This window comes from Peromyscus eremicus, chromosome 3, assembly GCF_949786415.1.
Source record: "Peromyscus eremicus chromosome 3, PerEre_H2_v1, whole genome shotgun sequence".
Lineage (NCBI taxonomy): Eukaryota > Metazoa > Chordata > Mammalia > Rodentia > Cricetidae > Peromyscus > Peromyscus eremicus.
The window spans coordinates 68,531,002-68,543,229 of record NC_081418.1 but is presented as its reverse complement, the minus strand read 5'-3'; the positions used below and the strand labels follow the sequence as shown (position 1 = coordinate 68,543,229).

The 12,228-nt window shown below is 42.2% G+C and overlaps 1 protein-coding gene across 2 annotated transcripts in view; it reads left to right on the top strand.

Moving 5' to 3' along the window:
- Hibadh (3-hydroxyisobutyrate dehydrogenase) overlaps positions 1–11,360 on the top strand; it is a 105,286-nt gene extending 93,926 nt beyond the window's left edge. For both annotated transcript variants that reach the window (XM_059257855.1, XM_059257856.1), the window contains 3 exons: positions 378–454; positions 8,416–8,572; positions 10,485–11,360. In XM_059257855.1, the coding sequence (XP_059113838.1) occupies positions 378–454; positions 8,416–8,572; positions 10,485–10,643 (393 nt within the window). In that variant the 3' untranslated portion in view covers positions 10,644–11,360. The remainder of the gene's footprint in view (positions 1–377; positions 455–8,415; positions 8,573–10,484) is intronic.
- Positions 11,361–12,228: the final 868 nt, after the last annotated feature.

Here is a 12,228-nt window from a genome sequence, read left to right as displayed (position 1 = left end):
TTCCTGCCCGTACTGTCTCCTCCCCACGGACTTTACCATTTATTGTTCTTGTTTGCTCATCTGTTCCCTTTTGTAACGCATAGCATTCCCATTTCCCTTTGAGAACAGTAGTACCACATGGGCCAGTCCTCCTTAGTGTCGAGGCCACAGTGGGGGTGCCCTTTGTTTTAACCGAGTGGAAGAGACTCCCAGCTTCTGCTGAGGACAGGGTGTTAGGCTCAGAGGGAGATATACTGAACTGCATTCCCTTACCCACTAGAGAGAATCCACTACTGAATGTGTGTTTTTTCCAAGAGAGAACCCTAGGAATCAGGTAAAGAAAAGTCTTGTAAATTATAACTTGAAGTACAGCTCCTTACTATTCATTTTATTTTCAGTCTGCAAAGATCTGCAACAACATGCTGTTGGCTATAAGCATGATTGGAACGGCTGAAGCTATGAATCTTGGAATCAGGTTTGTGGAAGAGAACATTTTCATGTTCTAACAGTTTTCATTGTCTTCCCTATTTGATTTTTGATGTTTAAAGAGTGATGTTCATGAGAGAGAAATAAGTTAGTGCAGGAGTGGCTGAAAGTGCTTTATTATTGAATTTTAATAGACTTTGCTTATTGGACAAGCAATAGGACCCTAGGGAATATCAACACTCTTTGCCACAGCCGTAAAATATATTGCACTATGCACTGAAGTTATATTATGCTTTTTATATGGAAGTCCCATATCTTCTATTATACTGAAATGCAAAAACTATAAAATTCAAACATATTTTGGCAATGTTAGGACAAATTTGAATGAAACTTGTTTTTAATGTGTAGTGAATTCAAGTATTATTCCGTGTAACTAGTTTTATATACCTGTTTTAAATGTACTTCTCAGAATCCACACTAGCAGGGTTCTTGGTGGTCTGTTGTCAGGATAACCAGGCTTATGTTCCTAAAGGTACGATTCATGTACACAGCTTTCATTTTAACTTGCTTGGTTACTCTATGTTAGGATATATCTTTAAAATACAGTGTTCACTAATTGTTTACTTAAATTGAGTAAGAAATTCTATTTTTCTTTTCAATGATAATTCTCTAGAATGCTTAAGGTTAATGCCTTAATTTTAGACTTTAATCCTTTGGATTAGGAATGCTGTGTATGATTAATCAACTAATTAATATTTTTAATGTTCTGTATTTCATGAATATAATAAATACACTTTTTAATTTTGGAGAACTGCTTAATGTGTGCAGACTCATTTATTCACAGCTTTTCTCATATCTCTGGGCTGCTTGTCAGATAGATGCAGCACGAAGCAGAGGAGCAGCTTGGACCCCAGCTTTTGATAAAAGCAATTCAAAGAGCCAAAGTGCTTGAGATATTTTTTTAAACCATGGTAATGGATTCACATTTCCTCTTAATTACCATATCAAGATGCTGTTGTTTTATTGAATTGCCCGTCTCAGATGTTAAACTATCTTGACCTATTAAGTTGTCATGTTGTAATTGAGATAAAAGAGGAATTTGCTTTGCATCAGCGCTAATTGGTTTATCAATATCCCATACCATTTACATTTTAGAACCATGTCTATAAGATGGTAAGGCATGTCTGTACAAAGCCTTAATAAAACCGTTGTGCGTGGGAACCCTTCAGAACGTCATATCTGTGCTGTGGCCAGTTTCAGGCTGTGGGCCACTTGTCATACTGAAAAACTTGTTCCTAGCGTATTTTCACATCTGTTCTCTAGACCAGTTTCATGGAAGAGGAAAACAAAACTTTCTGGAGCTTGAATTGCATATAAAGTTAATTGTTGCTAACAACAGAATTAATATCCATATATATTTATGTGTATGATTTTATTCTTATTTTTCTGGAAATAAACCGTGAAAGTAAAAGCTTGGGTGAGCCAAGGTTCACGTCCTAGATTCCTGACACGTCCCTTCCTCACTAGTTTCTTCTTCCCCCCTGGCCAAAGCATCACTGGCTCAGGATGCTCCTTAGTCACAACAGTGTGTCTTCTGGCGTTTCTCAAATACTTCTCTGTCAAAACTCTGAGTAGATAATTATTTGCTCTTCTGAAGCAAAGCTTTGGGTTAGATGTGGTGGTACACGCCTTTATTTAATCCCAGACCTTGGGAGGCAGAGGCAGGCAGAGCTCTCTGTGTTTGAGGCCAGCCTGCTCTACATAGTGAGTTCCAGGCCAGCCAGAGTTACATGGTGAGACCCTGTCTCCAAATAAGTAAACAAACAAGCAAATGAATAAATGAAACAAAATGAAGCATTGAGGACAGAAAGATGCTGTAACAGGTAAAAATAAGAGCACCCGCTGCCAGGCCTGACGGCTCAAGTTTGATCGCCGGGACCCACATGGTGGGAGGTGAGCACCGACTCCTGCAAGTTGTCCTCTGATGATACACATGCCATGGCATGTGAGTGTGCACACACACACACACACACACACACACAAATAAATGGAATTGAAAAATTAAAGTGGAACTTCCATCTAGGGTAAGTGCCTGTGGAAATCCACCGATGGCAGCTAGTAAAGAACAATAGGGCCAACAACTGAACAAAATGTATAATGAAGTGAAAGCCATTGGCTACTACTGTACTAGGTGGGTTCCCAAGGAAAATATTGAAAGTGGCATAAGTCCATGTAGGGAAATTAATAGCAGAAAAATAGTTTATCTTATTTTGGCCATGACCCAGTATGGTAAAATAATGTTTGAAAATAGGAGGCTTTTCTGAGGTTCCAGGGTAGAATAGAACCTAGCACTCCAGACGCTGAAGAATACAAGACTTTTGAAGGGTTAGTTTTCCTAAAACTCTAAATATGGACAGGTGTGTGTGTGTGTGTGTGTGTGTGTGTGTGTGTGTGTGTGTTATGGAGTGAGAGAGAGACCTACAAATATAAATAAAATGTGCGTAAGAAGTCCAAAAACAAGGCAGAAACTTGCTTGTTTTATTTGACTGTTAAAATAACGTATAACTTTCAATGTTTCAGATTGTACTAGGGTGTTTTCCTAACTTGAGGTTCCTGCATTGCCTTAGAGCTCTGCCAGCCTAGGAGGAGAGCTTCTGCTGTTGTCTTGTCTCTGTGGTTTACAGACGCGGTCTGAAATGACAGGACTGCTCTTTGATCGAGTATAGAGAGCGGCCACGATTTATTGCACTTTGCAAGATGAAGGAGAAAATTGGCATCAGCAAGCATAAATTCCCAAGTAGTAAATTCCCACAGAGTAGTGCAGCATCAGAGTGGTCCAGGTGCATTTATATGCTGCTCACTTGCAAGTAGAATTTTCTAGAGTATTAATGTTAACATTTACAAATTGAGTCGCCTGTTCCGGTGACGTGATCATTTCTGATTAATTTCATTCTCATAAGTCAGTGTTTTAGTTTTTTCTGGAATATGATTTTCTCTTTAATAAAAGAATAAAATCATACAGTTTAAAAACCGTCTTGACCCTTTGCTCTTTTACAGTGAGCCTTTATGGATGTTAGTGAAAGTTTAAAATGTTGTTTAAAAAAAAAGTGCAAAAAATATTGGTACATAATATACTTTGAGATTCCTGTTTATTAGATCTTTTTCCTTCCTAATTGGATTCCTAGTTAGGACTCCGAAGTTGTCCTGTAGCCTTGAAAGCGCCCTGATTGCACGAGAGAGGTTGTGGTTCTGTGATCACACACAAGCAACATTGTTAATGTGCATTTTGTTGTTTGATTTTTCGTTTTGCTCCATTGGGAATTGAGTCTTAAGAAACACCGGTGGTGTAACAAGTGATTTGCATGGTCAGGGAGCCCACCCGCTCCTGCAGCTGCCATGTTGTCTTGACCCACAGAGGCTGTAACACTGTTGCTTCAGCCGCAGTTGAAACTTCCCAAAGAGAGCTTTTCCTGCAGGCGTGCTTCCAGTTTCTTGATTATTGCGCCTCAGTTTGGCCTTTTGTGAGGATTAAAACTTTTATTTATTTATTTATTTTTGTTTTTCAAGACAGGGTTTCTTTCTGTAGCCCTGGCTGTCCTGGAACTCACTCTGTAGACCAGGCTGACCTCGAACTCAGAGATCTACCTGCCTCTGCCTCCTGAGTGCTGGGTGTGTGCTACCACTGCCTGGCAAGACTCTTATTTTTATACCCCAGCCAACAGAAAAAATGCAGGAGGTTGATAATCAAAATGTTGATAGGATTTCTTAACTGGGAAAATGCCACGCATTGGCTGGTTGACTGTCATGTCACTGCTGCCCACCGTCACTCAGTGAGTCTCAGGCTGGTTAGCCTGTCTAACTTGCATCCAGCTATACACAGATGTCTGCTTTTCTCATTTATAAAATGATAATGGTACCAACCCCCACTGGGTTACTGAGATGGCTGATTAATCCTTGTAGCTTTTTAAAAGTAGTTCTTAGCACATAGTACTTAATGATATCTGAGGTTAGGATTTGACTCTTATTTGGACAGTTTACCTTTGTAACCTTTTTCACTAGCTGACTCTCTCTCTCTCTCTCTGTCTCTCTCTCTCTCTCTGTCTCTCTCTCTGTCTCTCTCTCTCTCTCTATCTATCTCTATCTCTGTCTGTCTCTGTCTGTCTCTGTCTCTCTCTCTCTCTCTCTCTCTCTCTCTGTCTCTCTCTCTCTCTCTCTCTCTCTCTCTCTCTCTCTCTCTCTCTCTCTCTCTCTCTCTCTCTCTCTCCCTGTGTGTTTTATTACCTGTTTTCCCATCTAGAATGTAAGCTCCATAATAGATGTGTGCATGGCCAGCTTGTAAGAACATAGCAGGCATTCAGAGTGAAGACAGGACTAAATAAACAGGAAAGGAGGGAGAGGATGAGGGAGAGGATGGGCTGTGGCTGCATGGCCTCTGGGCGTGGATCTCCTCTCACCTGCCCCTAGTAGGCAGGCACAGACTGTGCTCGGCTTTCTTTGTTGACTCATTGGCTCTTGCCTGGAACTGACACATCGCAGTATGTGTGAGTATGTGTGAGTGAATCAGTGGGTGATTGATTAAAATAGACATGGCTTTAGATGTGTTCTTTCCAGATCTGTTTCTGTTATACCAACACTCAGTTGTTGTCCTTAACAAATACCAGTGTAGATACTTGAAAGGTAGAAAATGAACAAACTTTTGGTCCCTAAAATTTCAGCCATGGTGAAGCAAAGCGTTGTTATACTTTTTCATTTTTTTAACAGTTTATGATGCATCATTTTTTACTTCTCCCAAAAGTTCGTTTACTGTTCTTGTGTTTTAGAGGTGAGTAGGTTTGACATAGTGACGTTTATTTGAGTTGCATTATATATGCAGTCAGAGCAATGAATTCATTCTGTTTGTATCAGAGAACATCCCAGCAATTGTAAAGCCACAAGCATGCATGCACACACTCTTGAACCACCTCCAGTGGCAAGTTATTATGGGGACTGACAGACTGTCATCCTTTTGATGGCTTGAGCTGTATATCTCCTGAGCAGCGATGGGGCTCTTATGCAGAAGTATCATATGTTCCCAGCCAATTTACAGGGAAGCAGCAATAACATTTTATCATGGTTGAGAGCCCAGTAGCTGCTTCCTATTAAACTTGCCCTTTCAGATACCTGTCTTGGATTAATTTGTTGATTTCAAATGGAAACTCAGTCTTCTCCAGTGAAGCATGACGTTCTAGGGTAGACTCTCTGAATGACAATTACTGTGTATTCTAGCTGGTTTCAGACCATTACAAGCCTTGGGCACAGTGGAAGACAGAGGACTTCAGTAACTGATTTTAATATCCTGTCTAATTCTAACTGTCAGTTCTGTATGTGCCAGCTGAAGAAGCCTCAGAAAGAGGAAATGCAAAACACTCCTCACTTGCTCTTTTTAATGATACACTTTGCTGCAGAGTGGGGGCAGGGAGGGAGCAGGAGGCTCCTGAAGGGAATCTGCAGGGCAGGCAGCATCAGGTTTGGAAAATGAGCGGAGAACAGCTCCCACCTGATTTTCTATGTGTGCATGTACGCGTTAGATGCCTCTGGATAGTGGCATGTTAGCCAAAGCAGGTTTCCGTTAGCCAGTGCCAGTGTTTTCCCTGGTTGTTCCATTCAGGGGAAGCAGGGGGTTTTCCAAAGTTAGGGAATTAGGCCTAACTCACCATTTGAGCAAATGCTGCAGAGTATGAACCTCCTTTGCAGTCAAGAGTCTTGTGAAGTACTGGCCAGCATAACCTAGAAGGTTCTAAAGGGAGGAGTAGATCCACTGCTTTAGATGTGATGGCATCTTGAACTCTAAGACAGTAGGATGCCTTAAAATGTTTGATGTCTTTGGGAATGTGCTGTCTTTATGGTTGTAGGTTTGGCCTGGAGAATACATTTGTAGTTACAGCAGTTAGCTGATGGCTAATCTGTGCTTCTTCTCTTCACAGTTATTCTTTAAGAGTGCTGTCTTTGTCTTTTCATGCCATGTCACACTGTCCTGATGATAGCTTGATTTATTTGCACTGGAAAGAAAGTGTCTGTTGTAACTACACACACAGCAGACTTACCCTTGGGCTTTTTCAGTGTCTGACTAATGTAGCTGAGGTTGGCCTGGGACTTGCTATGTAATGTAGCCCAGGCTGGCCTTGAACTGATCTTCCTGCTTCTGCCTCTCACTTGCAGAGATTAGGCTCTGCCAAACTCATATTTTTAAAAGACTGAAACTATTGTGCTTCTCTTTATTATTGGACAGAAGCTGATAGCTGATTTAGATGGACTCTTTATGTTTGATAGAATCCTTAATAAAAGACCCATCCTAACATGGGCCACATACAAACTCAGCCTGGTGGCACGAAGTGTGCTGTTTATTCCCCCCTCAGAAGCCTGGTTGCATCCTGTTGTGTTGCACTGGTTCCGTGTGATTCTGGGCGGTCAGCTCTCTTCCCGGCTTCAGCATCACAAAAATGCCTTGCTGTTTGGGTATTCAGATTTTGCAGTGAACAGACTACACAGTGATCAATTTAAGCATGCTGAGGTGCAGTTTGTTTAACATTTATCTAAGTGTTTCTTTTCAATCTTTTTTTTCCTAGAAGAGATTGATTTTAAGACAAAGTAGAAGGCTTTTATGACAGTTGTGTTATAATGGTCCTTTGCATGAAAGAAACCAATAAATGGCTGAGTATGGAGTTTTATTTGAAACTTGATTCCGTGATATTTAACAAGCTGGGTATCCCAAACTGTGTGAGGATCCTTAGATTGCAGCTGTTCCTAGGGTTGCATTGAGCAGCCATTTATGCTATCAGCCCAGTGATAGAACAAATGATGTTTCCGCTCCGGCAAGCTTTGTTTTATCAGGATCAGTAACCTTATCAGCAGGTGACCCAGAACTCTGACGCATGTCTCTGAATAGATAGCATATGCCACCATTCTGGGCAGACTTGCTTCATAAGCAAGATTATCTAATGAAGGCTTAATAAATAAGGGAAAGTGTGCAGCAGGAAATACTGTCTTTTGTAATGATAACTTCTCCTAAGCACATTTCACAGCTCATCGTTCATCTCTTGCACTTACTCTCATAAAAACCAAAGGAATAAACATACATATAAGTGCTTCCACCCAGACTCATGACTTTCCAGAGTTGCCAGTATTTCTTTCTGAAATAGATCGTTTCTATGTGAATGTAGAATTTAGATTATCAGATTAATTTAAAGTTCATAAGTGAACCCTTGAGTGTGAGAAGCCACGCACACTGTGATGAGGTTATGCATCTTCTCCTCTTTATAGTAGACAGTGCAGGTTTTCTCTGGAATGGCCTTGTTAATCAGCAACTCTTTTTGTTACTGCTGTTTTCAGGGGTTTTGCTTTGTTTTGCTTTTTTAAAGCAGGGTTTCTCTATGTAGCCCTGGCTGTCCTGTAACTCGCTCTGTGGACCAGGCTGGCCTCAAACTCACAGAGATCTGCCTACCTCTACCTCCTGAGTGCTGGGATTAAAGGTGTATGCCCCGCTGCTCAGCTTTAATCAGCAGCTCTTAATATGTAATTGAAGATTGGATTCCTCACTTGGCTTTGATTTAATGGATGATGTTTTGTTGTTGGGGTTTTTGGGGGGTGGGGTTCTGTTTTGTTTTGTTTGGTAGGGGGTTAAAAGAGGGTTTCTCCATGTAACCCTGGCCATCATGTAGATCAGGCTAGCCTTGAACTCACAGAGATCTGCCTGTTCTCCCTCCAGAGTGCTGGGATTAAAGGCATGTATCACCACTCCTGGCCTTTATTTTGGATTTTTGAGGTTGGCTGCTACTCTGTAGCCCAGGTTGGTCTGACCCTCTCTGTGTATCCCAAGCCGGCTCACACTTGCAGCGACTCTGCTGCCTCCTAGTTCTATGTGGACTTTCAATTTATAGTGATACACAAAAAGGTGGAATGCCCTCACTTGTTAGTACGTCATGCGTGACTTGTACATTCTGATATTTAATGTTTTTCTTTGACCTTTGATAGGTCAGGGCTTGACCCAAAATTGTTGGCTAAGATCCTGAACATGAGCTCGGGACGATGCTGGTCCAGTGACACTTACAACCCTGTGCCTGGGGTGATGGATGGAGTCCCCTCGTCTAATAACTACCAAGGTGGCTTTGGAACAACACTCATGGCTAAGGTATGGTAAATGCCGAGATAACTGGGAGGGAAAGAAGAAATATTTAGTGTCTAATCCCCACCATCACACACACAGACACAGACACACACACACACACACACACACACACACACACACACACACACACACACCTTTCAGCAAAGCACGCACCTGTCCTAGAAGGTAAATTGTTATAACAGTGAGTCAGTTCCCCACTAAAAATTAGTGTAAATATGGCTTTGATTAAAAAAAAAATCCTTACCTTGTTCATTTTAATTCTGGGCAAGGATGGGCTGAGATTTTTCTCTGGGGCTTAGGTTTGCTTATAATATAAGCTAGTAAAATTTTGTTCTTCATCATAAGCTTGCCTTAACTTACCAACTCCTTAGAATGGGAGTAGTGGGGTTTCCTGGTTGTTAATGCACTGTGTTAAAGTATACATGGGTTTCCAATAGGTCTTCCTGCTTTGAGTGTAGGGAGGGATTTGTGTGTAAGTTAGTCATTTAAAAGGCAGCTCACTGCCTTGGTTTCATTCGTCATCTCAACTGTAGAAAATACTTCAGCGGACAGATCCGTCCGCTCTCTCGTAGTGCTCACCAGCCTCCACCCCATTATGAACGGACTGACATATTCACCCATATGCTGGGCTTGTCCTGCTCCCCCGAATGCCCCAGGACGTTTGTCCACTCCACTCCCTGAGCGGGTCTTGGATTCATTCAGATCCCTGTCAGTGCCTCCTCTGCACACATCCCAGCCTCCCCCGTGATCCTCCCGATCTTCTCCACATCACTTCCCACATGAGAGTATTGAGAGTAGCTAGAATGTAAAGCCCGAGTGTGTCACTTCTGGGACTGCCGTTAATAGCTTCAGCTACTTGTAGGTTAACGTCTCTCTGCAGCGTGTCTAACAAGGCCTTGATGGTTTGCCCTTGCTTCCCTTCCCTGTTCTGCTCCTCTCCGCTTTAGCCGTGCTGAACTTACTGGTCCTTCTCCTCATTCCCAACCTTCCCCCTGACTGCTCTGTCAGGCCTATTCTCCCCTGCTGCTCTTCCCCAGCCCCCAGTGCTTTTACCCAGCTAACACCTGTCTTTCAGCTCTGTGCTCCACCATCTGTTTGTTCTAGAAGGCTTTACCAGGACCTTGGACTATGCCTCCTGACCTCCATACTGGTACTGTTGCTCCCAAATAATACTAGTCCCTCTTGAGTGTCTTTCTTCAGTAAACAGAGTCTGTGTAGGCTGCAGCGTCATATTTACCACTCCATACCGGTGTGTAGAGCACGTTTGAAACTGTTTCCATTCATGTTAGAATATACTTTTATAGCAATCATACAGACTTCCACAGATTGGAAAACTTCCCTCTCTCTATCTCTGTCTCTATCTCTATCTCTATCTCGGTTTTATGAGACAGGGTTTCTCTGTGTAGCCCTGGTTGTCTTAAACTCACTCTGTAACCCAGGCTGGCCTCAAACTCAGAGATCCACCTGCCTCTGCCTACTGAATAGTGGGATTAAAGGCATGTGCCAACATACCTGGCTTGAAAAAAACATCCTTATGTAATCCTGCCTACACAGTATTTTTATCTAAAAACAAAATGAACAGGTTTCCTGGGGGACAGGAGTGCTGACATTCAGAAATCAAGATTTCTGTTTGTAGCACTTTTCCAGCTCTGTGAAAGCACTTAATAAAATAATACGGGCTGGGAGTGTGGCTCAGTGGTAGCATGCTTGCCTACTACTGGATGAAGTACTTGGTTTGATCCTCAGCATCAAAAGAGAGAAAACATACACACACTCACACACTTAATACATGTAAGAATCGTATTTTTTTTCAGATTCTATTCTTCCTTCTCCCTCCTCCCCTTAGCAGTAGACAGCCCAGTTCCAAAATAAGTCTTCCCACAAATCACAGCGTGCTTCCTCCTGCCTGATTTAGGATCTGGGATTGGCTCAAGACTCTGCCACCAGCACCAAGACCCCAATTCTTCTAGGAAGCCTGGCCCACCAGATATACAGGATGATGTGTGCCAAAGGCTACTCAAAGAAAGACTTCTCATCTGTGTTCCAGTATCTGCGGGAGGAGGAAACCTTCTGATGTGCCCTCTGGACATGGACCCTTGGGAATCAGGCTCTGTCCTGAGCCTTCTCCTAGCTCACCCTCTGATGGGTCTAATCAAAGGTCGTCTGTCTGCTTTTGATTGTCTACATTACAGTAATCCCTGGAATTTCTCACCCAGTTTTAAATGATGCTGCTTTCATGTTTAGCAAACGTACCTGATGGTTTCCGCTAACTAGCTCAGTTGACCTTTTTAAAAAGTCTGATCCTTGAGCACCTTCAACAAAATTGAACACTCTGATAAGGATATTTTATTTACTCCACTTTGCAAATAAAACCAAATGCTTTGTCAACAAGATGGAACCCATGGTAAAAAGGAAAGAAATCGGTTACAAAGACAAACAAGAGGGAAGTTTGTCCTGTTAACCAAGTGGGGTTATTCCTTCATTCCGGGTGCTGACTTCCTGTCCGGGATTGACGGGTAAGACAGCTTGTTGACAGTGTCTTCCTGTTTGGATTGTTCCAGTGTCTTAGTGTGCCTCTCCTGTTACAGCTTTCCACACTTGACCTGCTTGTTTCTGTATTCCCGTTTCCTGCATATTCTTACTACATATTTTTGACTCCAGAACAATAACATCTTTAGACTGTTTCAGAGCCAATGATGATATTTCCTTTAGATAATTATTACATTATTCTAACTATAGTCATATTATTTTGAATTTAAATAAATTTCTATGCTGATAACATTTTCTTGGAGCTTTTTGCCTCTGACTGTTTTTTATACGGTAATGGAGGAAGGGGGGAAGAACGAGGGAGGGGGGGTCAAAGGGTACAGAGCTTTGGCCATTGTCAGGCCAGCCTCCAGCCACCCTTCTCAAGACTTGATGACTGTGTGCTTGAATGTTTCTGGGTGGTAAGTGATACAGAATTCAGCATCAAATGTAGCTTGCCTCAGTGTGGAGTACAGTCCTCATTTTCCTGCCTTAGCCTCAAGAAACATGATAGTGATAGACCTAGACACCAAGTTAGTGGGAATACTACTACATTTGCCACTTTCCTGATAGTAAAAAAAAAAAGTCCAGACCTTATTGAAAGTGCTAAAAACATAGTAATAAATGAGACCACGTTCTTGCCCTTACAGATCTAGCATCTTGTTGGGAGCAGGTGTGATGAAGGGTGATGGATGTGTCAAACTCGAGAACTAAGAAGAAGGGTGGGAGAGGGGAGTATCAGAGCGGTTTGTTAGTGTGAGTTCTCTCAGATGATATACTGATACTTAGTTACAGATAAAAAATAACAGTCAGGGAGCAAGCCCCATGAGCTCTTGAGGAAAGATAATCTACTATAGGGAACAGTACATGCCCTGAGGTGGGACAGTCAGTGAGGAATACAGGAAGACTGTAAGGTTCTAAGTGAAGTGGTGAGGAAGAGGGCTGTGCAGCTATGACAGGACATGGGCTTTCACTGGGTAACAAACCACCCCAGTATTTAGTGGCTTAATACAATAAAGTTACTATTTTTCAAGACTGTCTAGTGTGGCGTTTTTCCTTCTGCATGAGACTGACTCAAATGGAGCTGAAGGGTCACTCAGCTGGGACAGCTGGAATGATGGTGACTTCTCTCA